Source organism: Trichoplusia ni, chromosome 19 (assembly GCF_003590095.1).
Source record: "Trichoplusia ni isolate ovarian cell line Hi5 chromosome 19, tn1, whole genome shotgun sequence".
Classification (NCBI taxonomy): Eukaryota; Metazoa; Arthropoda; class Insecta; order Lepidoptera; family Noctuidae; genus Trichoplusia; species Trichoplusia ni.
Window position 1 is genome coordinate 3,009,922 of NC_039496.1, and position 25,422 is coordinate 3,035,343.

At 33.2% G+C, this 25,422-nt stretch overlaps 1 protein-coding gene across 1 annotated transcript in view; it reads left to right on the top strand.

The window, feature by feature from the left end:
- Positions 1–25,422, top strand: part of LOC113503494 (small conductance calcium-activated potassium channel protein) — a 229,444-nt gene that overhangs the window by 71,869 nt on the left and 132,153 nt on the right. Inside the window, exon 3 of the mRNA XM_026885503.1 lies at positions 17,071–17,817. Coding sequence (XP_026741304.1) covers positions 17,077–17,817 — 741 coding nt within the window. The 5' untranslated portion in view covers positions 17,071–17,076. The remainder of the gene's footprint in view (positions 1–17,070; positions 17,818–25,422) is intronic.

The window sequence follows — 25,422 nt, forward strand, 5'->3', positions numbered from 1 at the left end:
AATATAATCTCTCATCTTTCTCACACCTTTTCGAAATAGTGTATTTTTACCAAACTTCACCCACATGGCTAAGGCAGTTTCACAGTTTCTCCACCGTAACTAATTATAACCATTCTTCAAACCTCTTGCAATAAAGATTAATAACGAGGAAACCCATTCAAGCAAATTGGTTCCCAGTATATTCGCGGTCTACTGATCTCTACCACTGCCTTTTAAAGTTTGGGTGTTGCAATTATGGGAGAAAGACCACGACGGCACGACGTCTGCGGAGCATGTTGTCTCGCTTTCACAGTGGCAGAAATATATACAATTCACGGAACAATTTAGATCTTGGCATGTTTTACGATTGATACTATTATTTTGCCGGGTTCTCGTAAACTTTGTGCTCTTTATGACTCTACACTTTACTTTTTATAGCACAATGTTACGTAGTGTATTAACGCGAGTATACTAAGTATCAGATGTTTTTATTATTGCTATAACACTTATGGCCGAGAGATTTATATGATTATATTTTATGAGAAATAAATAAAATTGTTGTGGAGTTTTATTTTGTAATCTGGTTTGGAGGCTTGGAGATTTGTGATTTAGATATGAAGAGTCGTTTCAAAGTTTTGTTTTTTCCTGTTTCTGGATTTAGTACCCAAATGGTAAAAGTAAAATCATATAACTAAGTGTGTTTGTCCGTCCGTCTTAAGCTGGTATCTCGTGATACCAGCTTATTTGGTAATCATGACAGAAGACAGAATTTTCACAGGTAACATATTTCTGTTGCTGCAAATAATTGAGAAGCAAACCAAAGCAAATCAGTACAATCATTTTCACTTTACAATACCACTGCAGCACTGTAACAAATGCAATATAAGACCTTAAATCTTCTGCGTGACCTTTCATTTACAATCACTACATCTACTTAAATTTTTGTGCAACAAGTATTTTCCAAACCTAAAAAAAAAACACGAAAGCAACTCGTTGAGCTCAAAATAAAGTTGAAAAACATCGTTTTAAAGAACAATACAAATCAAATTTATTTTCTCGTCATCCTACATTGCAGAATTTAATGGAAAGAAAATTAAGGTTATCGAGAGATGAAAAACGATGACGGATCACATTTTCATAAAGTTGTTCTCATAATAGAAAGTTAAGTAAATGTAAGTTTGTGAACGACAGTGACGAATCGGTTATTTATGATATGAACATGATATGGTAGATGACTATTAAGGAATATTATGAATAGTAAGTATTATTGTTTATTTATAGAATTTGACAAGAAATCAAAGCAGTAGGTATTTTTAGTAAAGTACTAGTAAGTGACGTCACAGAAGATCTATTTAGCCCTGTGTCACATGCATTTTTTGTTTACAAGATAAAAATAAAAAATGTATCCAATGTTTTTTGGAAATCTGTCTAAAGGGCTAAACATATTATTTTTTTTGTCAAAATACCTGCCATCGCATCAAACATCGAAGTACTTAGTCCCATATTTCGTCAAATGTTTAATCAGTTATAAACGATTGCGTTATAACCTGAGATCTCTGCCATTGAACATATTTTCAATCCATTCGTTCCTAGAATTTTAAAGATCAGTGCACAAATGTAATGAACGCAGCGTCAGTACTTAGAAATATTGCTTCAAGAGAGATATTAAAAATGAAATAAATAAAGATCTATCATTTAATTATCCTGAAAATATTTAGTTTCGTATTGACTAATATTATTCATTAACACTAAATTTCCTTCTAAACGATTTTATAACCAACCATCCTGACTTGCAACTTGCGCAACCATAAAAACAATAACTACGACCCCATTACATACCTCGTCAGAATTCGGCACACATCTACTTAGTATACAGGTCGGCCAAGCATTGAAAAGTGAAGCCAGAGGCAAACAAACACCTCATAAAGAAAGACTGTTGGCTGGAAGCGAGACAGCAGGACACGATGTAAAGTGACGTCTCTTTTCCACAACTGCTCGAGTGTTACTTGAAGCGATAGTGGTAGGCCCTCTGGACTGCACAAAGAGCCTTTGTTGATTAGAAAACTAATCCGGCGCTGAGATTAGTTGATGTCTAGTGCAGTAAATGAGGCTAATGTAAGCTTCTGACATGGTTTTGGGAGTAGTGGTTCTGTAATGGTCATGTACATGACTGGTCCAAGAATATGTAATTTTGTGCTTGTATTTATTAGATGAAGATTATACTATATTAAAAAATTAATTGTTACAAAGAAAAAAAAAACAATTACATAGATTATTTGTGAAATTTTTGTAAGAAATCGAACAGAATAAATTATTATTTTTTCTAACGCTACGCTTAATTTTCATCAGTTGTACATAGATTAAAACCGCTTAATTGATGAACATTTAGAGCCTGTTTCACAATCACTGATAAACCGCTATCTCGCAGATAAATTGAAAAAAAATACATTCTTAGAATAAAAAAATCTGTCAAGTTATTTAACGGTAACTTATTTGGGGTTGGTGAAATAGGCCCTTAGACTTGCAACCAAATAATGAATATTGTATAGTGTAATATAATATATATCTTAATTTACTTAATAAAAAACGATTTAATTTACGTTATGATTTTAAATTTTAATTTGTAACCAACAACCGATATACTATTTTATTTTCACTGAATTTTAAGTAGAGACAAATTATGATGAAGATAACTAACTACTGAAGAAATTGCTTTTTTTAATATCAATATATTTCATCAACGTACATCTAATATCAGAATTGGATACTACATTGATGTAACAAAACGTGAGAAAAACGTTTCGTCTTGTCAAATAAACGTAGTACACGAATCTGAATATTCCGTTGTATGAAAAATGACGGAGCCTCAGATATGTAATTTATCGTAACACAAATATATTCAAATGCCACGAGCAAGGATATTGCAGACGACATTTTAATATACGAGCACAATGTTCAAGATTAACCAAATTGTCTTGATGCTCGAAATCTTTTGTATTACTTAAGCGGCGATTCGAATCCTTGATAAAACTTTTTGAAGTAATGTGTCTTTTAATTGGTAAGGAAAATAGTACGAGCTCCCGGTTTCGACGTCGAACCGTCTCTATACATGGATTTGTATGCAAGAGGTCCAGATTCGATCCTAATGCAGGCTCAGTACCAATGTGATTTTTTCCAAGTTTTGTGTACTTACTTTCTTAATTGTTCTTAGACAAAACGTGAAAAAACTTGAAAAAACCGTATTATTGAAATCAAAAATTATTTGTACATTTTGTTGTTTTGTTTCATATACGGACCCAAAATAATTGTTTGGCCTTTGCGCATTGTTCTTTGCTAAATTATGACATGGTCAAAATGTTCTAATTTTATATTCTACCCGCAGTAAACAGATAGCTATAGGTGAATTAAACAAATAATACTATTATGTCGACAACAATGGATTGACAATGCTTATTATTATGCAAGTTAACTAGGTTAATTAATAACTCATTCATTTGTTGGAAAACGTATTGTTTTCAGGGAATTGTTAGCCGGGATCGCAATGGTATTATGAGATTATATTATCATTTATTCAATAAACTAATATAAACTATAATCAAAAATAGTCTTGGTCTCTTGTATTTGATGGAAAAATACATAATAATCGATTTGTAAGTTAACAAAAGACTGAATAGCGGTAAATAACATCGAAAACGTAAACACAAAACTAGTTAAGTGCGAGATGGACTCGCGACACTTAGGGTTCTGTACAAAAAGTCTAAAGAATATAAAAAAACACCCATCTAATTTCTGACTGTACCTATCGTTATTTATCCTTGTTTGTTTTTTAGTGCAACGTTAATTCATCACCTATATTTTTTTTTTCAAATTCTATCTCGGTTAGCAAGTTCTGGCCTGGTGACAGATGGGCGGACGGACGGACAGATCCTATTATAATTTGACACTTTGTGTACGGAACCTTAAAAATTACATGAAATATGTAAATATGTGTGTATGTTAAATAGTGAATCGAATTAATACTTTAATCAATAAACAACTCGTCATTGCATCGAAATGTTTGATTTTGATGCTTGAATGTTGAAAACTGTGCCGCGAACGGTCACGCAATACAGCTATTACATTGACATAAAGTATCATTATCACAACTTTTGTTATAATTCAACTAAAGCCTTTAGAAGTTCTACGTAAAGTTTAAACATTTATTAAGTAATGTAAATTATTATTTATCTTTTCTAGAACAAGTCTTGGGCTACTTTTGTAAACCATTCTAGATTTATTTTAAGTCTTAATTTATTTATTTTTGCATTAGCTGTACCGGTGACTTCGGCCGCGTGGAATACCTAAAGCAAATGTTATTATTATTATTATTATTAAAATAAAAAGCATGTCGTAAAAACGGTTAATATAATATTGCAAACTGACGCTCCAATTTCATTAATTGTATAATATAATACTGTGATTGGAAGCGAGAGCACAGTTACAATTTTTTTTCAAAGGTATACATTTTTTCCTTGTTCAATTATATTTTTTGTTGGATTTATAGAAATAGCAGATGCTGACATGTTTGTGAACTTGGCAATTCATTTATTTTTAAAATCATAAAATCAAATATTTTGAGCATAAAATTACACCCAATAAATATAGTTACACATTACTCGTATATTGGTTCAATACTAAATCGAAAACAACAGATCTAGCCTAAACAATGAAGAAATTTCAATAGAACTCCTAAAAGCAGGATTAAATGAGAATAATAATATGCACAGTTTAATGTGGATCGTACGTGATTTCTGAGTGAAAAGCCGGCTTCAGTGCACTGGTTTTGTTATGAACTAAGCGGATTAAGCGCTTCATAACACTGCATCTGGACTAAATATAGTTCAGCTATTTACCTCGAAAATTAAAGATGATTCAGTAAATTCAGTTGTTCAACTTTGTAGCTTTCGGCCTTGATTTTAGTAGTTTTGTTCCGTGTATTAGGGTAATTTTATAACCTGTCTTATTTTAGGTGTATGAGGATATCTTTTTTGAGAGGTATCCTGCTTGTCATTTTAAGGTTTCTTTGGTTATTGGAATTAATAAGAACAAAATTGTAACTGAATTCAACCTGATAGTCCTAACTATTCTGAGCAATATTTGAAACGAAGACAGTTAACATATAGTTAAGAAGAAAGGAAGCACTAAGGAGGAAAGTACCTCAAAGTTCATTCTTTAGAGCAGGAGTATTTTCAGTTTTACAATGTTTTATATTGTTTTACCAGCCCCGTTGTCTGCCTGTAGTTTGCAATTGGTAACCGTGAATTTTGATTCATTTCTTGAGTATACTGCATGACAATATCATGTCATAACATAAAGCTGTTCTGATTCTCGAGCTAGAATTATACAAAAATACATGTAGCATTTTTTGTATTAGTTTGTCAAGAAAATGCTTTAATCTCTTAGTGTCTCCCTTACAAGCTTAACATAACAGTGTTCTAAGAGAATTGCTTACAGAGCTTACTGCACCATTACTAGAATAAGTTTTTCTCAGAGGATTATCGAGGTTTCAAGGATACTAAAATTCTAACCAACATGCAATAGTATAAACAGTTTGATACCCGCGTTATGCGAAGCTAGCTCTACAACTCTACCACTACAACTTAAACCAAGTTTGTTACAGTTGTGAAAGCAAGACAGAGCATTACACAGCGTAGAGTGTTATCTCGCTTCCACGACTAATAAATTACTGCTTGAAGATGCGATAAGCACTTTGTATTCGATACCACTTCGTAGTAGAGCAACATTGCTTCAAGTTTTTCTGGATTAACTTGTTTATACATACGCTAAATAATTGTAAAACACTGTATCAATAATGTTTTATATCAAACCAATGAATTTAAGCTTAAGACGAGTTTGGTACAGTTCCAAATCGGACGAGATATAGCTTTTGAATTTGATTTTCATTGGTATATTTGGCATTAATATTGTAAACGATTCGATTATGTTATTAATTGAAAGTTTGTTATATTAAATTAACGTCAACGGTTTGATATCGTTTGTAGAGTTCATATCCATTTTATTTAGATATATAAACTAAACAATGAATTAGCTGCTATAGGTTACACATACACCGAGTCTTAAACAAATACTCAGCAATAAGTGAAAGCGGGATAGCGTACTACGCGGCATAGAGTTCTCTCTCTTACCCCTTAACTGCAACGGTATCACAGTAAGGCGTAGTTAAGACGTGGTAGACTTTAAAAGATCTTATTACACAAGTAATAAACTAAACTTCTAAGCTCTTAGCATCTGAATAAGCAACCGAACTAAGTATGAAGTAAGCTTTAGACAACTCGATACAGAATTAACATGCAAACCATATAAACTAGTAGAGTGTATCCAACGCCTTATAACATCATTTGTATTCATAGTTGCTTCAGTTAATAGTTTACAAACATTTAATTTACATGCTCACAACTTGTAATAGTTTTAGAATGTTTAAGGAATATTGAACTTATGAAAATATGTAACGGTTTACTCACGCGTATTTATCGAGGGTGCCCGACTAGTTAATATTCATTCCCGGTGTCCATAGACATTGTGGATGAATATTTTCCTGTTTAAATTAATTAAAATATTTACCCTTTTCTTCTCTCTTGTCGTTTAATTTGCCTGAAACAAAAAAAACCTTAAAATAAATTCTTAAATCTTGAACATTAAGAAATATTACTCGCTCTAGTTAGCTTTGAAGTATCGAAGCAAATAGCAGCAACTAAATTATTGCTAATAAATTTCTAACATTTTTCATATAACGTTTAAAAAAAATACGATCATTTTGTTCTTGCCAAAGTCTAAATACCGATATAGAGCCGTCTAATATATTGTCAAGTCTACAGTTATCTCGCTACTGCTCTGTGCACCAGAGATAATGTCTCAATGTGTTTACCCCTTCATGTGGAAACGACATGTTTGTCTCACAATCTTAATACTTAGAACTTCGTGTGTACATCAGTTAATAGATGTAATCTGTCTTTTGTTTTGTTATAATAAAGGGTGTTTCTTGGTGACATTAATCGATTTCACGACCCGTTGGAAAAATCGATTTGAATTGTAATTAAACTAGCTTTGAGCATTATATTGAATCTTAGAATTTTTGAAATTGATCTAGTTACTCTAATAATGCGTTTAAGACCAAGTATTAGTATCGATCGTGAACAGCTCAAAAGAAAATTTTAAGTTCCCGAATAAAAAGTTTTTCCTTAATAAGTTATTACATTACAACATGCAAATGAAAGTATTTTATGAAGGAAACAATAAATCTAAACAACAAAGGAGTCCCATCATGTAAACGTTCCAAAAAGTTTACTCATTTATTTTGAACGAATGAGGATCAATTTTACAATACATTTGTCGCAAAATGTTTCCTGGGTTCCTACCACCATATACTGAAGTAAGACGGTTGTGGTTGTGGGAGGGAGACATCACATTACGTAATGTAGAGCGTCATCTCACTTGCACATTGCAGCAGTATTATTTTTGCAGAGTTGGTAGATGTAGAAGGTGGTGTCGTGCAATCGTGAGTCCAAAGTTTACTTACCCTGTCCCCATTTAAAAGTTTTAGCCGAGCATAGTAAATACACCTTAAAACTTGCTTTATTCCAATTGACAGGTTTATTCAATTTTGAACGTATTTTTATCGGAATAAGGTACAAAATGTTTTGCACTTTGTTTTTTGTATGAGAATGGCGGAAACTATTTAATCTATACAATATCGTTTAACATTTTTCAAATAGTTTACGTCATGACCCTAAATGTTACGACCTTTTTGTCGTTAAAACGTTAAACAACTATGACGATCTCACGATGAATACCTACACGAAAAATCAAGAAACGTTTTCTCTGTTCAAAACACAAAAATATAAAACGAAACAGGTTTTAAAATTTTCTTGAATGACATCGTGTCACGCTACAAACTTGTTAGTCAAATCGTTCGAGAAAAACTTGTTCGTCTAGCCAGACAAAACATTTGACAATCACCAGACTACTTCGGTTTTGTTTTTATTTTCAATCTTTTTAACTGCTTTTTTATGGCCTGTGTTTCAAGCAACTCTTAAATTTAAAAGCAAACCTTTAACTGTGTGGGAATATAAAGTACAATTAAGTAGGTAAGTATGTTTCATCAGAAAACATTAAAGGTTTCCAATATTCAAAAAGGTTAAATTATTCCGCGTTCTATTTTTACAACAATGGAAGGATAAGACGGGATCATATTTTTTAATTCATTTGTTACGATAATATTGCTAGAAGTGTATTGAATAGAAAATTGAAAGGAGGTTTTAAGCAAGTCCCTTTGTGTTCCGTATTACAAACTATATAGGGAAGCGAATTTATATTGGGACAGATAACTGACGGATGAATAAATTATTCAAATTTTTGAATGGAACTCTATTGTGTTGAAGAACCAAAATATGTTAGTAAATGAACCACAGCTGTACGATCTACATGAAAAATTGGTCCGAAGCAAACCTTATTGGACACATTCGTCAGTTTGACGGGACCCGTTACGTAGTAAGGTACCTTTATGTGCGAGTATTTTGGTACTTGCAATTAATCTCGGAGTGAACAAAATTTCTAGTCTTAAGACACGAGTAATGAGCTGCGATTATTTTGCTAGACCGAACATTTATTAGTCTGGGCTTTGAATATTATTGCCTAATGTGTTGTCATTAATTTCAGAATAGGTACGAAGCTAAGTTTCTAATTGATATTGCTAATTTAATTTAACCTGAAAATTAATGTGTTTCGTCTGTCACCAGGCTCTCATAAAGCCTTTGCTGCTATTTCAATAAATACTTGAAATAATATATAGACGTTAAATAATATCTATGGGTGACCAATTTTGTTCCTAATTGTTTGTTACCTTCGGTGCGGGGAGTCTGACTCGCATTTGACCAATTTTTTAAACAGATTTACTGTTTTTAATGCCAAGGCCTGTCATAATATTAAAAAAAAACATTTATAAGTAGGTACTTATGGCTCCCTTAAAAATTAATTGAGTGACTAGATATTTGCAGATCCCAATTAGTAGTTTGAATAAAAGCCACTATTCCAATAATAATTAAGCGAGGAGCATAAAGTTGAAAGCTTGAAAAATTGGATTTCTTTCAATTTGGATGAGAGTTATCTATCAGTCACCACTCGCCAGCTGTACGTGAAAAGCTTTTTTTATCGTATCAAGCAATTTTTCAAACAAGCTTTGCATGGTTTTTCTATTGAATTAAGTATTTCCTTAATTTATTTAAAACTAACTTTGGCTGAAATCACATTACAGTCAAATATAATTTTAAGACTTGCAATTTGCAGCCACCTATAATTATTTTAGTTTTTGTTTTTAATTTAACTGGTCAAAATGCAATAAATCACTTATGTAAAAAGGACAATGATTTAGTATTTAAAACTATTAAAAAAACATTTCTCGTCCTAGAAAAATGAAAGCAGCTTTGGCCAGCTGTGGGACAACATGGGCTTATAATATAAATAATTTGTATAAATAAATTGAACACAAATGCACTAATATATTTATATAACAAGATGTGTTAAAGTGTGCTACAAAAATATCTCTGTACAACGGGAACAGGAATTCCCATTATGTAGCTCGGTACTAACAACGTTGTAAGGTGTAAAGATAATGGCTGTGCAACACGACACTTCCCCCTTTTGAAACCCCGCTCAATAGGGTCACCGGTTTTCATAATTTCTTTATTGGAAGCTATATTTGACTTTGTGTATTTGATACTTAATGAGTTATTACATTTTAAATATGTAGGAAAATATTCGCCTTTCTTAAAATAATATATTCCTTTTTGTTATTTTTCGTCGTAAGTAGAATGTGTCTCTTTGCAGCCTGTTTTCGTCTTTAGCCTAGGGCTGTGACGTGCATTGAGCTGCCACGATGGATATCTTTGCCTTCTTTGAATTATGCATAGTAATTAGTAAAATCAGAGAAAATATCTAAAACATACAATAGAAGTTCATAACTTTGAGTAAAGGAAGAATTGTCGCCTTTTTTGTTTTTAAATAAACAAAAAAGGCTTTGCGTTCTACGAAAAGTCAAAACTAGTATTGGTATGCAACAAATTTCTATTCAAATACTTGCACCGAATACATAAAAGTCGTTGTGAAACTTGAATATTTTTCGAACAAAATCAAAAGCAACCTTTCCACGCAGCAGATTTCCAGTTCAAATATTATTTACCTAGGTACTAAAACAAAATAATAACAGTAATATGAACAAATTGGAGTCTGTGAGATAAAGTTATGAGCATGCAGAATGCTGTTGTCCATTGTATTGACATAATCTCTAGGAGTTACGACCCTCGGGGGACGGCTAGCTTATTCTGCATACAACCACGTGGTTATGGGTACCACCCAACAAGTAATTTTCTGAATTTTTCAGTATCAAAATAATGGCTGCAGTTATTTTGTCTGTAATTTTCCATTACTTTCTAAGGGATCACTGCCGCTATATTCCCATCAAGTGAAAATTTATCAATAAAGCAAGCTGTTAGAGGGCACTGCTGAGGAACTCCTCTCACCTATAAAATTTGAAATAATAACGAAAAAAACTACATATCAAAAAATAATAAACAAATTAATCAAAATAACAAAAACATTTTTAAATTTAAGTTTTAAAACTTTTAAGCGGATCAACAAGTTTAAAAATGGCAACCCTACCTAGTAATCTTCGAGTGCATTAGTGTTGACAGTGCGATAAAACAGGAAAGGCTAAGTCTGTATTGTCTGTGCCAGTGAAAACTCCTCCCTCTACCGGAATAGAGTATTTCTGGCTGTTAGTCGCTGGTCGCAGACGGAAGATTGAATTTCATTGTTTCTTTGAAATTGGTTGACTCCTGGTTTTGATTACAGTAGCGTTTAATGTATTTTCACTGTTTATTATTATTCTTGGAGATTGTTTGGATTTTAATTATTGAACGTCTTGTTGGAGTAAATTTTATATCCAATGAGATTTTTATATGGTTGACCGTTAAGTACACGTGCAGTCTAAAGTTTAAAGGATGAGAAGACTTAGACTTAGAAGCATTTTGTTTTTGTGAGAACTAATATTTTGCGCCTTTTGTGACCCCTCTTGTAAGAATTCTGTTAAAGTCAGGTTAGCCATAAGGAATTCATACAGTAAAAAGTTGAGGTGAAAAATTGTTTATTCAATTTTACCTATTAATTTTAACTTTCACTAAATTACTAAACTAGTATGAATTAAACCCTATTTTGAATATTATTAATCCAGTAAAGTAGTATGCATTCATTTTAAACGATACTTGATATTATTCCCAACACGATTTAGTTTTAATCTATTCTCATGGGTTTTGCTAGGATGGGATCACCTTTGTAAATATTTTAAAATATTGAGGTAAAAAGGTCCGCACGCATAATAGCTACAAACCACAACCTACTGAGTAAACAGAGTCAAGTTCAAACTGAACATTTTTTCATTATATCGACCTACTTTGCCGTAACACGAAATTAGACTTGACCTAGTAACTTCGACACTAATAGCACCTTTATTAAAACGGTATAAAGTTCATTTTCGTGGGTTTTTTCCATTGACGTGTTACCATGATACTGAATAGACCAGACAAAGGAAAGGTTACCGAACCATTTGCGATGTCAGTTCGCTTTATTGATGTAGATGTGGTAACGGAAAGCCCATTTTAATTATCATCAACGTTGTTCTACCGCAGATTTTTGAGTATTTCGTAGCTCCAGTTTCATGATGGTTCATTAATACAGGGGTTTTCATAAATTATTTAAAAATTTAGACACCGTGTTTTGTTTAACATGTAGTAAAATATGAACACAAATACAACCACATTTTATTGTAAAAATAAAATGCTACATAAAATTTGTATTGATATAAATCATATCCATGTCAATGTTTATTTTTCTAATGTTATAAACGCGTTAGTTGTTATGTATGGACGTATAGATGTTTGTTCCTCTTTCGCGCAAAAAGTACTGTGACGAAACTTGGTACACAGATAGTTTATACCCAGGCTAGTTTTTACACAATGGATAGTTTTTATTCCTATTCCGATGTTATGTTGTCGAAGGATCATTGTCGATCTGTAGCGGGTAGAGCCGCTGGCATCAGCTAGTTATATTATACCTGTTATTATAAGCTTATGGCACTTAACATTTTATATGGAACTCGTAAACACCAAACTACCTATTATTATTCCATATTAATAATACCTTACATATTTATGAATAACCAGCTCATAAGGCATACTTGACTCGTAAAATGCATTTTATTCGCTCAACAGGCTTTTATGAGTAGTGCCATATTTTTATATTATACCTCATAAATATGAAGACTATTTATAAACCTGTTATGTTAACATAGGTGAAAGAAAAATATGTAACGATGACATTAAACTTTGAAAAAAGGTTTTATTTTCATAACTTAACATGATATTTAAAATAAACGTTTTCTGACTGTAAAGTTGTCTTTTTTGTTTCCTCAAATATTGGTAACGAGAGCGAGCTTTGATTGAAAGAGAATAAAATAAATCAATTGTAATTTGAAAAAGCTTATACAAATTGAGAAAAAAAAATAGATTTCTTAAGTTCAACTTTTTTCATCATTCATTTTTGACAGTTGTTTTGGAAAGTTGGATTGTTTTTAAAAAAAACCAAAATCAATTTATTAGTTTGCTGATTTTATTTGACCAATCATGTTCTGAAATTCCATTCCAAAAAGGTATAATTTATTTAATGACAAGATGGAATCCGTCTTCTTTCTACAAGTTCTTAACGGATAAATAGGAAAATCGAATTCAGTTCGAAATAAATCCAATTAATTTTTCATTTGGTTTTTAAAATCAAAGTATATTTTGAAGTATAAACTTTAAGAATGTTACTCTGACCTTTAGAATTATTAAAAGAGTGTATTAAATACTGTTATCAATTCAGAATAGCGACATACCAAAGACTGAAAATCATTTTTATTCTTTTTTCGACATTTTTTTCTATTTTACTTTCCAAAGAAGAACAACATTCCTAAAAACTAAGTAGTCTAATTGGTAAGTCTAATTGGCATAAAACTAAGTCTAATTTCGTGCACAAGTATTTTATTATTTTGTGAAAAAATTTAAACGATACTTGTTAATAGGAAAACGCAATAAAGCTTAAATTATAACTTAAAAAAAACATTTCGGCGTCTAACCTGTGAAATCTTAAACATACTGTAACTGTAGCTAATGGAAAAGCGGGATAAGGTATTAGACTGCGCATACCTACAAATTGAAAAATAACAATTGATTGTAACCGGATAGGTCTGCCATCTTGAAAAATAAAATACGGCTTTTCAATACCTTTTATAATCCCTTAAGGCTTAGCTTGTTTTGAAGAGCGAGCCTTCTGGGATCACCTAGGCAATTTATATTCTAGAACAAAAATGTATTGCTTCGATTGTGAAATATTTTTATTGTTTCTGTCTCTCATCCAATTGTGTTATGTATACGTTGATAGTTTGATCGTGGACGTCATCGCGTTATTGTTCGGATCAATCAATGGCCTTTGCGTCTATTACAGAAGATTTATGGTATATTGTGTGAGAGACATCGTGTTCCGTAGCTAAATAAAGTGATACGAGATTAATATTATCCACTAGGCTTTACTAGATGAGTTGGTAAAGGGTGGTGATATAGTCTTGACACACAAAAATATCATATAAGATCAATGCATTGTAATTTTTATATTTGTCCTTAAATCAGAAATAAAAATATACACTTGAGAAAATAAACCTCATTTATGGCTTGTAAAATACAATATGCTGAAATACAGAAAGACAGCGGAGGCTTAGAAAAAGCTCCCACTAATTCCCGTAAATACAATGTGAAATTTTTTATCAGATAAAACATTATTTAAATTTTTAAATACCCGACGTTCTTGGGATTTTGATAAAAATATAGTAAAGACTTTATTTGTCACGTATGCTTATACTTAGACACTAATAAAAATATAATTATTTTGACATTTTACTCTACCTATCTCTCTACTCTATTTTATCTTAGACCTATTTTCATCAAAAATAACTTAGAAAACAATCTGGACTAACTGTGATTTAAAACAAGAAAAACAAAATTAGTTCATCCATTCAAGAGCTACGCTGCCACAGACAAAAATACACATTCTCCTCAAAATGTTTGTAACACATCGCTTTCAACAACAACAACATCTGACTTCAAAAACGAGGAAGTTTAAAGTAATAAAATAAAAACATTATTTACTATATGTACTTCTTTATCATATTATCCTTTATATATTTAGTATATCATGAGCAAAATGAAAACGTAATTCTTTAGTCATGTCTGCAATAATAGCGTTAATAATAATGTATGGTATTGTAAACTCAAGTGCTATGATAATGCCGATGCTTGAGTTTCACGCCTCACTGGTTCGACGACAATACATTTTCTTGAAAGTACTCTGAGAAGACTGGCTGTTGAATTGTGAATTGTGAAATCAGTGAGCGTATGCTATTGATAGTACTCAAAGATTGAGATGAGAATCTTTCTATTCTGCCTATTTTGTTCTAGTTTAGAGAGCTAGCTTTTATGTAATTTGCCATAAACTACATAATTATATAAATTATGCTTTAAGAATTATTAATTCTCGGCTCTGTTTATTTGAAATGAAACCTAGAGTTTTTTTTTCCCGTTAATAGACGTAAAAGTTGTCTATATATTTCTATTAGACGGTAAGTTCTGGTTATATTTTTACGAGCTGGATTCCTAAAAAAAAAGTTACAAAAATTAATTCTTGGTTATTTTCATCCATCCTATAACAGATACGGTTTTGCTCCACAGGGAGAGACCGCAAGGATCACTGTAACTTTTGTTCGAGTCTATAAGGATTTTCAAAGTTAGATGGGATCTGGGATCGAAGTACCCTTAAAAGTAAATTTATTGCACACACACGTGTCCAGTGGGTTAAGTACGGAATAAAAATAAACAAGGTTTTAACAACATTATTTGGTAGAAAATTATGTGGGAGAATGGGAAATGAAGGGATAGGTGTAGTATTGGATCCAGCATTGTTTTAATAAATTATCCAATACCCAGTAATAGAGTCGGAACAAAATGGTTATGGAGGTGAAAGTGGAGAAAAAATGGTAGCGATTTTACTTACCCAAAAACGAAGTTTGCCAAAAATGTTTAACCGTGTTTAAATGTTATAGTAGTATTCTCTTAAGAAAACATTGTAGTAAATGCATCTTAAAGGAAAGATTAGTCATTTTTGACGAATAATTTTAATGTTATTTAAGAAGAAAGCCGTCCATCTTTTATGTTTAATCGATTAAGAAACAAATCCACCTGACCGAGTTTCCATAAGATCGCCCAATTTCAACACACAATGGTCAGCTGCGCAGATTATGTTATTATGATAGACAAGGATATACGTCTTAGAGTTATATCATTGTAGTCGTGAAAGAGTAACAGCGCAATACAGAGTAGGCACTCTTGGTTTTAACCATGACGTATAAGATGTCGTTAGTGGTCTCAACTTGGTGTACAGAGGGCAAAGTGTTAAATACATTACGCCTAGAAAGGTTCACAAATTAACTAAGCAGAATGCTCGAAAACAGATAAGGGTAGATTTAAGTTATATTTTTTTAATGACAGACTGCACGCATAGCCGAGTAGTATAGCGCTACCTATCGCATATGCGATCCCCGTGATAGACAAGCGTTAGTCTAATAAACGCCTGTCTGCTCTAAGTCTGAGTGCCTTTAGATGTCTGTTACTTGTTTGTGAGACCCTCATGATCCAAGTATTAAATTCTTCATAATATGGTCACAAAAAAATATCCCGGTATATTATACTTTACTTCAACATTTAGCATTCTTCACACGTAGTGGTCAGGATTCCTCAAAAACCATCACCTATTCATAGCTACATCTAAAATTATACATAAATACAGAACAACTCAGTAAGCGCACTTCCAAACTTCGTTATTAAAAGTTAAGGTATATAAGTTTCAATAAAGTTTCTCATCCGAAGGGTTCTGAGTGAAACGGTTTAGGATTAGTGACCGAGTTGAAATTTGACTTTGAATGTCAATTCAAGGCTATTTTGATAGATAAAAAATAAATGGGAAAAATACGCTTTTAACAATCTGTATAACAACTTTTAGGATTTTTTTCTATCATTCAATACGAACGCAGTAGAGATGTTAGAAAAATATATTTACAAAAAAGTTCGTTTATTATAACAAAAGCACACTCTGACGTCGAAAATCTCCTTGTGGGTAAAAACGTACTAAATTTAAAGCTTTTATAATGATATCAGTGAAAAGGGGACAATACATTTATTTATAGCATCTTGTGTGACGCATACGCCAAGTCAAATATACGTCAAAAGATAGGCAAAGTGGAAAGTTTCTTGCACAATGTTACAAACAAAGTTTTTGCTTCGAAGGGTTCCAACCGATACACTGCCCGAGGGCAGGATAATGTCTTAGATCGATAAACAAATACTTCCACATAAAATGTACAGACTACAACTAGAATATTTTTTTTATATCTTTTATAGTTTGAGGATACTAACACTTTTCAAGTTGATAAGGGTATTTTTTTTAAGTTACTGCTAAGGAAATGTGAGGAACAACTGTGTTCATTTAATTTTGGGAAACCTGTCAATGTCTTGGTGATGAAAGTCACGCACTAGGAGCACGTGACTTTGGCCTACATCAGCAAACTTTATGAGCCAGATACTAAATCAAAGGCAAATTTAGCTATTTAATGTAACACTTACTCTAATATCGATGGTTAATACATTTTATTACAGTCATTTGTATTACCAGAATAACAATAACGACCGACTAGTTATTGAAACGACGAAGCTCAAGACATAATCCTCTCGTTGTTATATAAATTCACAGCAAAATTTGTTTTCATAATACGCCAAAAATCCCTTGTAATATCTGTCAGCCTGTTTTGTAATATTTTGGGCAATAAATTATTTTCTCAGCAGGATATTTTTAATACATGTCTATTTTGCAGAAATACATGGGAAATTTCTTTTGTTTCAGACAAAAATGTCGGCACCGACAACTGACAGTACGGAAGCAATCACAAATTCAGGCTACGGCAGCAGCGACGAGACCGCCAGCCTTCTCGTCACCGGACCTTCTGTTACCGTCATAATACCATCTGAAAACAGAACCGTCAAACCAGTTCTTCAAAGACAAGACTGCACTACTCACTTGCGGCCACAACTGTCAGGCGGGCCCGGTAGCGAGGAAAGCGCAACTTCCATCAGAATGGAAGACGGATCGGCAAGAAGCGTCCCTGACATAGAGTTACAATGTCGCGATCTACCGGCTGACCGACCTCAGACACTAGTCTCTCCCGTAGCGGCATGCTCGCATAGAGGGTCAGTGACCGCGTGCCAGTTAGTTCCACAAACTTACTCTAGATGTCGTGTCTGCGAGCGGCGACAATCTACAGCGCCAATATCGGCATTACAACTAGCGCGCTCTGTGTCGCGGGAAAGCGTTCGCTCGGCATTGCACTACCCTTGCGGCTGTAGTTCACTTCACGCTGTTAGTACGTGTCCGGTGATACAACCCCCGGCGCTACTGTTGCCTACAACTAGTACGAGAATTATCCGCCAGAGTTCGCAACCCGAGTCTAGCGCATGCGCGGCGCACTGCCCTCATCACGCCCACCACCACCCCAGCGCCTCTCTGCGACAGTTGCGAGAACCCGGGGATGGTATTGCTGGCATCGCGGCCGACTCCCTGCGAATCAATGGCGGCATGCGCCCTTTCAAACAGGTAGGTTGGTTTCATGTTGGTAGGTGGCGCTAAAACCTAAAATCATACATCGTAGATTTTTTGTTCTTTTTAGATTCAGATATGTGTTGAAGTTATTCATGAGTATGATACGTGCTTTTCAAACAATATTATGTGGTTCATTTATTTACGAATACCTTCGGGTTATGTTCGGGTAGGAAATAAGCGTTCGCGTTTTCCTTATTCATCTAACACTGAAAACAATATCCTTATAATTGGCTGAAATGATTCAACAGAAAGTATTGTAAAAACAAATGAGTTTCTTGAAAAAAAAAAAAAACAACGAACAAGCACAATTAGAAGAGATAACAATAAGAAAAGGCTATCAAATTAGAGCGCTAAGTGAATTGCTGGATGAAATAGCTGTATAATTGCCCGAGTGGCTTTACCCAACTAATTACGCGAGAAATTTTGACCGGCATCATTCAGCTAAAATAGGTACACAAAAATAATTCTTGTACTAAAAAGTAAAATAGAAGACCAAAATTATGTATTGTAAATAGCACAGATAGAATTGCTTCTCTATAAAATAGTTTATGCGTAATTTGGTGTAATACAGTAATGCTCGTCGTAAAAACTGATGTTCATTCAAGACAATGGAAAAGGTAAAACGTTGTAGTCGTTACTTTGTGAAGCAATCAGACATTGACAGAATGTTCCGTCGTTGTAAAGGCATCTTTGCCAGCTGTTTCAACGAGATGAGCCTTTTCTTAATGTCTGCCTTTGCAACTCACGGCTATTCTACTTGCTCTTACGGCGCTTTAAAACGTTGTAACACTCTTTAGTGCTCTCAAGGTAATTTTGAGATTAGAATTTGCAAAAAGCCTAGCAAAAAACGTCATTAAGTGTTTGTTTTAAACATCAGTAGGAGTCGGTGTTTGTAGTGAGATTGTATTTGTGTGTTTAGGACATCATTTAGTGTGAATATGAGTATTATATCGGATCATACGTATCATGTTGTTTCATAGAACGAAGAATCCTAGTCTTATCCTGGCTCCTTCAATACCGCAATGCAGTCGGCGTGTAAGTGCTGTGTAAGGGTCTTGAGATGGGTTTTCCTATCTAACCAAATCAAATCAAATTTATCCTTTGGTTTGATTTCTGTTTTTAACCTGCAGGGGCTGCTCCTCTGTCCACAAACCCTGTCGCAGACGCGCCGAGCCCGGCTGAGACGTGCATTCACTGAAGCCACGGGGGATACTGTTAACTACGTTAAAACGGTGGGCTTCAAACTATTGGATTATGCACCGTCGAATACCGCTATCGACTGTACAATATTTCACTGAACAAAATTATTAATCGCCCTCTTTAATGGTGAAACAGGAGCAGTAGATACATCCACACACTATTCTTAGCATACACGGTAGAAAAACACAATTAGAAAATTTAATAACAGAATCAAACACAAATAGATTTAGGTTACACTTTGGACACAAATACAATATTTTCAGAGCATGTTAGCAATAAGGCAGCACACGCATCAATCACAGATCAAACATACAAATATTTGATCACACTTTAAATTATTACACAAAAACACAGCATTACTCATTTCTAGGTTGTACCAGGTTGTACAGTCGAAAAGCAGGTGTCTCTGGATTATCACAAAAGTAATTTGTTAGTTGGCGAATGTGTCGTCCCTATAGCTTCGTCTAATGACCACTGTTAGCCATCCCCCCACGCCCCTGACATCTTACCCTGGCACCAAAATTGCTTGTCACGAACAAATCGTTTTCTGTTCATCACTTTGTTCAAGCAAAAATGTCATCGTATCATCGAGCACATTTATTCGGAGTTTGACAAATTGGCTTTGAATGTCGAACGTCTTGAAAATAACAAAGGAAGGTACTTTTGTGACATCATTATGTTTTTTTCACCTCGATTATGATTTTCTGTTTTTTGAATCCATTTTTGGATTTGAAAGATTAAACGAAAACGTTTTGTCATCGCTTTGGGAACCCATTACTCAAGCAAACTACACAGCACCTACACAATCATTAGCTATCCATTCATTCGCATTATTTTGATGGATATAGGTAGACGCTATGCACTTTAGATCGATGATTAGATTGCACAGAAATGTGGCTTTATATTTAGACAAGTTTTGTTTTTTGTTGCCATTAGCAAGTGTTAGATTATTTAGGTTACGAGGTTTATCTGATTTGTTAACATTTACTGCAACTGCTAAAGTGCTAGATTCACTACTAGAGGTTACACGAAATAACCTATCGGATTTTAACATGATATGTTTAAAATAGTACATTTAGGAATCAGTAAATTATTAAACTAACAAACTCATTGCAACAATAAATATAAGATGACAGGTCACTAAAATTCTTCCTCAAAGCATAAAATCTGAATAAGATTTTCGCCAATTTCACCCAGTTTTAGTTGTGATAAAAGCGCTCTGCATGCAAAGTAAGGAACCGTGATATTGGACAGATTATTCTGCATCAAGGCACCATCAATTTTATTGCATCATGATAAAATTCTTCGCAACTTTGTATATAACTATCTTCCGACAGTTTTATACGTGGTACTTAGCTTGTGATCATCAAGTAAGTTCAAGGATATCACGCTCGTTAGACACAGTGAATCTCTTTATGCCTTAATGTGCTTAACACTAAGCAGTTGTGATACAATTTGGCAGTATACCAGGCACTTACCAAGTTAATATGATTACCTCTGTGAAGCAAATTGGACGGAAACATGACTGAATAGTATTAACGGTAATTGAATGAATTTCTGAAATCGGACGTTGAGTGTCTGTTTTAACACATTTAACAAATCAGTGTTCTTAATAAGTATCTTTTGTGGAAGTGAGGTGGAGCTACATGAAATGATGTGTTCTGTCTAGCTTTAACACTGGCAACAGTTTTCCTTAAAGATTTTCTAGAACAGGAACATTTGTAAAATAAAGCGAGCGATGTTAAATAATTATATCGCGGGGAATAATGTCTCATTCTTATCATTTAATGTCCGAATAAGGCAACAATGTCTAGTCTTAATTATGATCGCGGTCTTTATTGCGTCATCTGCAACTCTGTTGAAATTATTAAGCCAAACATGCTGCATAAGAGTTTATAATTATGTTGGTATTATTATAATGTATTGCAACTATTAGTGGTATAAATAAAAAAAAGGGAAATTCAACTTTAATATCGTAGGAAGTAAGTTGATTTTAGTTTACCGTACCGGCACCAATTAATAGACTGACCTATAATGGTTAATACTTTAAGGTTTTCTTCTTTCGGTCTCGATTTTCATTGCACTGCCACTTAGACACGTTTCTAACGTTCTAGATTTCAAGACGTCTTTTCTCCTTTTGATTCAAGAACAATAATATACTTTGTTCTAATGGACTATCGTAAAATATCTAGTTAATAAGTGAATTAGTTAGACCTTTAAACGGTATAACTAGCAGAGGTGCTAAAGATAATTTAAATTATGACATCTTATGTTTAGTAATCATGAGGACTATGTGATCGAAAGAAATGTGCTGACACCTAAGAATGTGCACTTGAATGTACACGAATATCACTTGCATATGCCTTCAGACATGCCGATCATTTTTTTCCTTACCGACTTACTGAAACTTTAAACACTATATCAAGGAAATTGAAAACCTAACTGGTTAAAGCGCGTTCAACTTTTGTTGATGTATTGTTACCAGCCCACATAATGCCAGCCAAGTTTCAGTAATTGGCACCGATCATACAATGTCTTGCCAAACACATGCAATGAACATTATTTATTGATCCCACAAAGCAAAGGCTGTGCTTGGATGGCACCATAATTCATATTAAAACACTTCAATTACTAAGAATGTTACAAATTTTGGTCAACAAAATGGACTATCATCTTCAGGTAGAAAATCATTCTTCTGCCGAAGAAGAACAGGGTTTATATTCCCTTACTAAAGTTTTTTGTCAAATACTAATATAAACCTTATCGGAAATTTACATACAAGACATTTTGCAAAAATGCTAGACCACTTTCTTGGCCTATACTACATACATACCTTAACACAATGTGCGTAAACATTCTCTCTAACATATATTTAATGATACAATTAATATTATACGATTGTTCTATAAATCCAATTAAATTTTTCAATTTTAATTACGTTGCTCTGATGCTAAGAGTATGATTAATGTACAGGATACATCCGGTTTTATCACCCAATGAACAATAATAGTTCAATGGAAATTAATTTTACGTTCTCAATTATTACACTCAATTGAATTTCACTTAGTTCGATTTGGGAGTAAATGGAAATGGGTTTCCAATGAACATTTAATTTATTGTTAAACTTACTTTTGGATATTACAAGGAGTTAACATTTTAGGAGGCAGAGAAAATAATTTAATATAATATATTTTATTTGTCAATTTGGGTAATTTATTTCACTGCAGATACACTAACCTTCTTCCTATGGTCATCTATTAAAAAATTCTCAACGAAAACGAAAAACAAAACAAAAACGCAAAACCAATTACAAAGTATATATTTTTAAAATGGTTTGACAAATAAGACTTTATGCTTGGTATCCTTATCAATGATCTGGGAGCACTTCCAAATATAAGTTATATACCAAATGAGCTCTTGGAATTTTGCCCGTCTTCATACAAAATGGCCGTCTGGGATCCATGTTCTATCTTTAAACCCCTACAGAGCAATATATTCTGCACTATCCCTAACTAGCTTTAGGGGATTTTTCTAACGCTTTTTTTTAAACGACTTTTCTATTTCAAACGTTTATTTGGAGATAGCATCGAAAATAAAATTCTTAAAATTACTCTTATCATTTTTTTACGCAAATGCTTTTCATAAATATTACAGCAGAAATGAATTTCTGGTCTAAGAAAATCCGACGGTTTTATTATAATTTAGTAAACATGAGCCTTTTGGGGCTAAAAAAGAGTATGGCAATTTGATTTTTCATTCATGGAGTTCAGATATGCTGTAAAAAATAATAAGCTTTAAATTCTAAAACCAAACCATCTGGGTTACCATTACGTTTTGAATTATAAACCAATTTTTCTTTTGGAGTGCGTTATCCCCGCCTTATGCCATTTACCGTTTTACACAATTGATGTACTTGGAGGTAACAGACCTTATTGAAATTGAAATTTGTTTGGACTTTTTATGGGTTTACCGCTGGGGGAGTGTCCTCGGAATAAAATGTGGAACGAATGTAAAAGAATTATCGTTTTTACCCTGGTCAGTTAATTTGCTCAAAAAATACCTGAGGGAAAAAATTTAATTAATTTTCATTTTTATTCATCCTGCAATTAATTGATCAATACGATTCTGTATTCATAACTTTACGATCATGATAATAAGAACGTGATGCAAAATGCTAATGAACTACCAAATATAAATTAATATTTATTTTATAGAATAACACAAAATTGCTTTACATTTTGGAATGCTAGATAATTATCCAATATCCCGAGAAGTATTATTCTGTCAACGGCATCCATTTGAAATGATCGGATAAGTAGGTATTATCTTCTAACAATACGAGAATAACAGACATTCCAATATCAATATTAGTAAACATCCACAAACAACGTTGTGTAAGTCAATTAGTATAATATTACGTAAACAAACAAAAACGGGGCTTGTATTAATCTTTTATCGGCGTTTTAGTTACAGGCAAATGGCGTTAGTTTGGAAAATCCTATTAAAATCATTCAGCCGTCCTTTATTGCTCCAAATGTGTTTTGCATGCAACCGATTGTGTGCTGATTAAATTTGGCTCCATCCGATGTGGTGTCGTGGTCAATATGAAGATAATTACACTATGCCACAGACTAGCGATGTTCATATGAAACTGGACTGAGTATAGTGGTTTTATTTGACAAGTGAAATTCAACGTTCTATGCTTGTTTAGGCTGTACAAGTGGATAATTAGATCAGGGATCTAGTGCGGGATTCTGAAAATTGTGTTATTTTAGGCAGATTATGGTAGTCTGTTTGCTTTACTTTGAAGTATTAGGGTAATGTTATTATCAAATTTGAATGTTACTATCGTCGTTTCATTCTAAATTTATTTTAAAAATAAAAGTCAACTTGAATAGTTTATGGAGAGTGTACTAAAGCTACCTTTCACAAATCACATACAAATAAAAAAAACATCTCTTGTTGCTTGTTGGCCAAAGCCGTAAAGGTTCTTGCCTGAAAAATTAATTTATTCTCAGTGTAAGAGTACTATTTTCAGCTTATGTTCTTTCGTAAAAGATTCTACACATTTTGGGTGCAAATAAATTTCTCCCGAACCGCGTACGATGTCTTATAAAATTACGAAAACAAAAGAAGTAAGCCTACCAACAAGGGACTTTATTTTATAGCTGCAATTGTTTCTGCCATGTTATAAACAAACGGACAACTTTACGATAATCGCAGGAACAGCATTTGGCACTGAGCTTGAATCTTATCCAAAGATCATTACGTTAGGATCATTATGCAAGCTGTCTTAGACAGTGCCGTGGACTTCGCAATGTCTCGTTCAGATTAATGCCCTAAAATCGTTGGGAGAGCGCCATCCGCCAAATATGTTCCCTGGAGTGCAGTCAGACAGAATAATATTCAGACTTGAATACTATTTAAGTAAACCCTTTTGCTGTACGTGTACCTAGAGGTATGCATAATAAGGGGCGCCATAGACGGCTTGTTTTGTTCGATTATTTCAAGTATTTAAAACACAATTAGGTGTATAAAACTGAAGAATTAATTGGCTAATTAAAACGTGAGCACACAAGTTTTGGAATTGAGTTGTCTATTAGAATATCAAGCCTTGATACCACTATTTTCCATTCAATTTGAACGCTTATTTAGCCTGTTTTATGCTATTTGTACCATATGCTATTTCAGCATCCAAATACCGGTGGTCATCCGCGATGACTATGGCAGGGTTCCAAATCGCCACAATAGGCCCCCATACAGAGGCTTGTCATATAAATTATGCTTTGGATGCGGTCGCACAATACGTTCCATTACATTGAGCTAATGTGCCCTGATCGGGATACGATATGATCGATTTAACGGGTGAGGAGTGTTTTATCAAATAAACATTAAAGCGATTCGTGTATGGTAACAAAACAATCAGAATTTGTGTGTTTTGTTGAATACCGATTGTAATTTCCGTTTTGATTATGTTAATATGAAAATTTATTGCTAAGTATCGATTTGTTTGAGCGGATACTTTATTTGATTAATGCATTAAAATTGTTTGTTCTGGACTTACGTTTTGATTAAATAGTTTAAGTAACGCAGAACAGGGTATAATATTATTGGTTATTAAACCCATTTTGATATAGGTTTACTATTTTGTTATAAGCCCAAATAATTGCTACTGGTTATTGTTTTTTAGTTTAGACATTTTTTAATATTATTTTATAGAAAAGAGACATGAAAATCTTATTATGAGTCGATTTTAACATCGTATCATTTCTTCAAAAAAATTTTAATGATTGATTATCTGTACGAAACATTAGCAACGAGCTCACAATTACTGAATTCTTCAAAAATAACAGTGATGTATTATGAAGTGATGATGAAGCGTAACACGCGATACCCTTG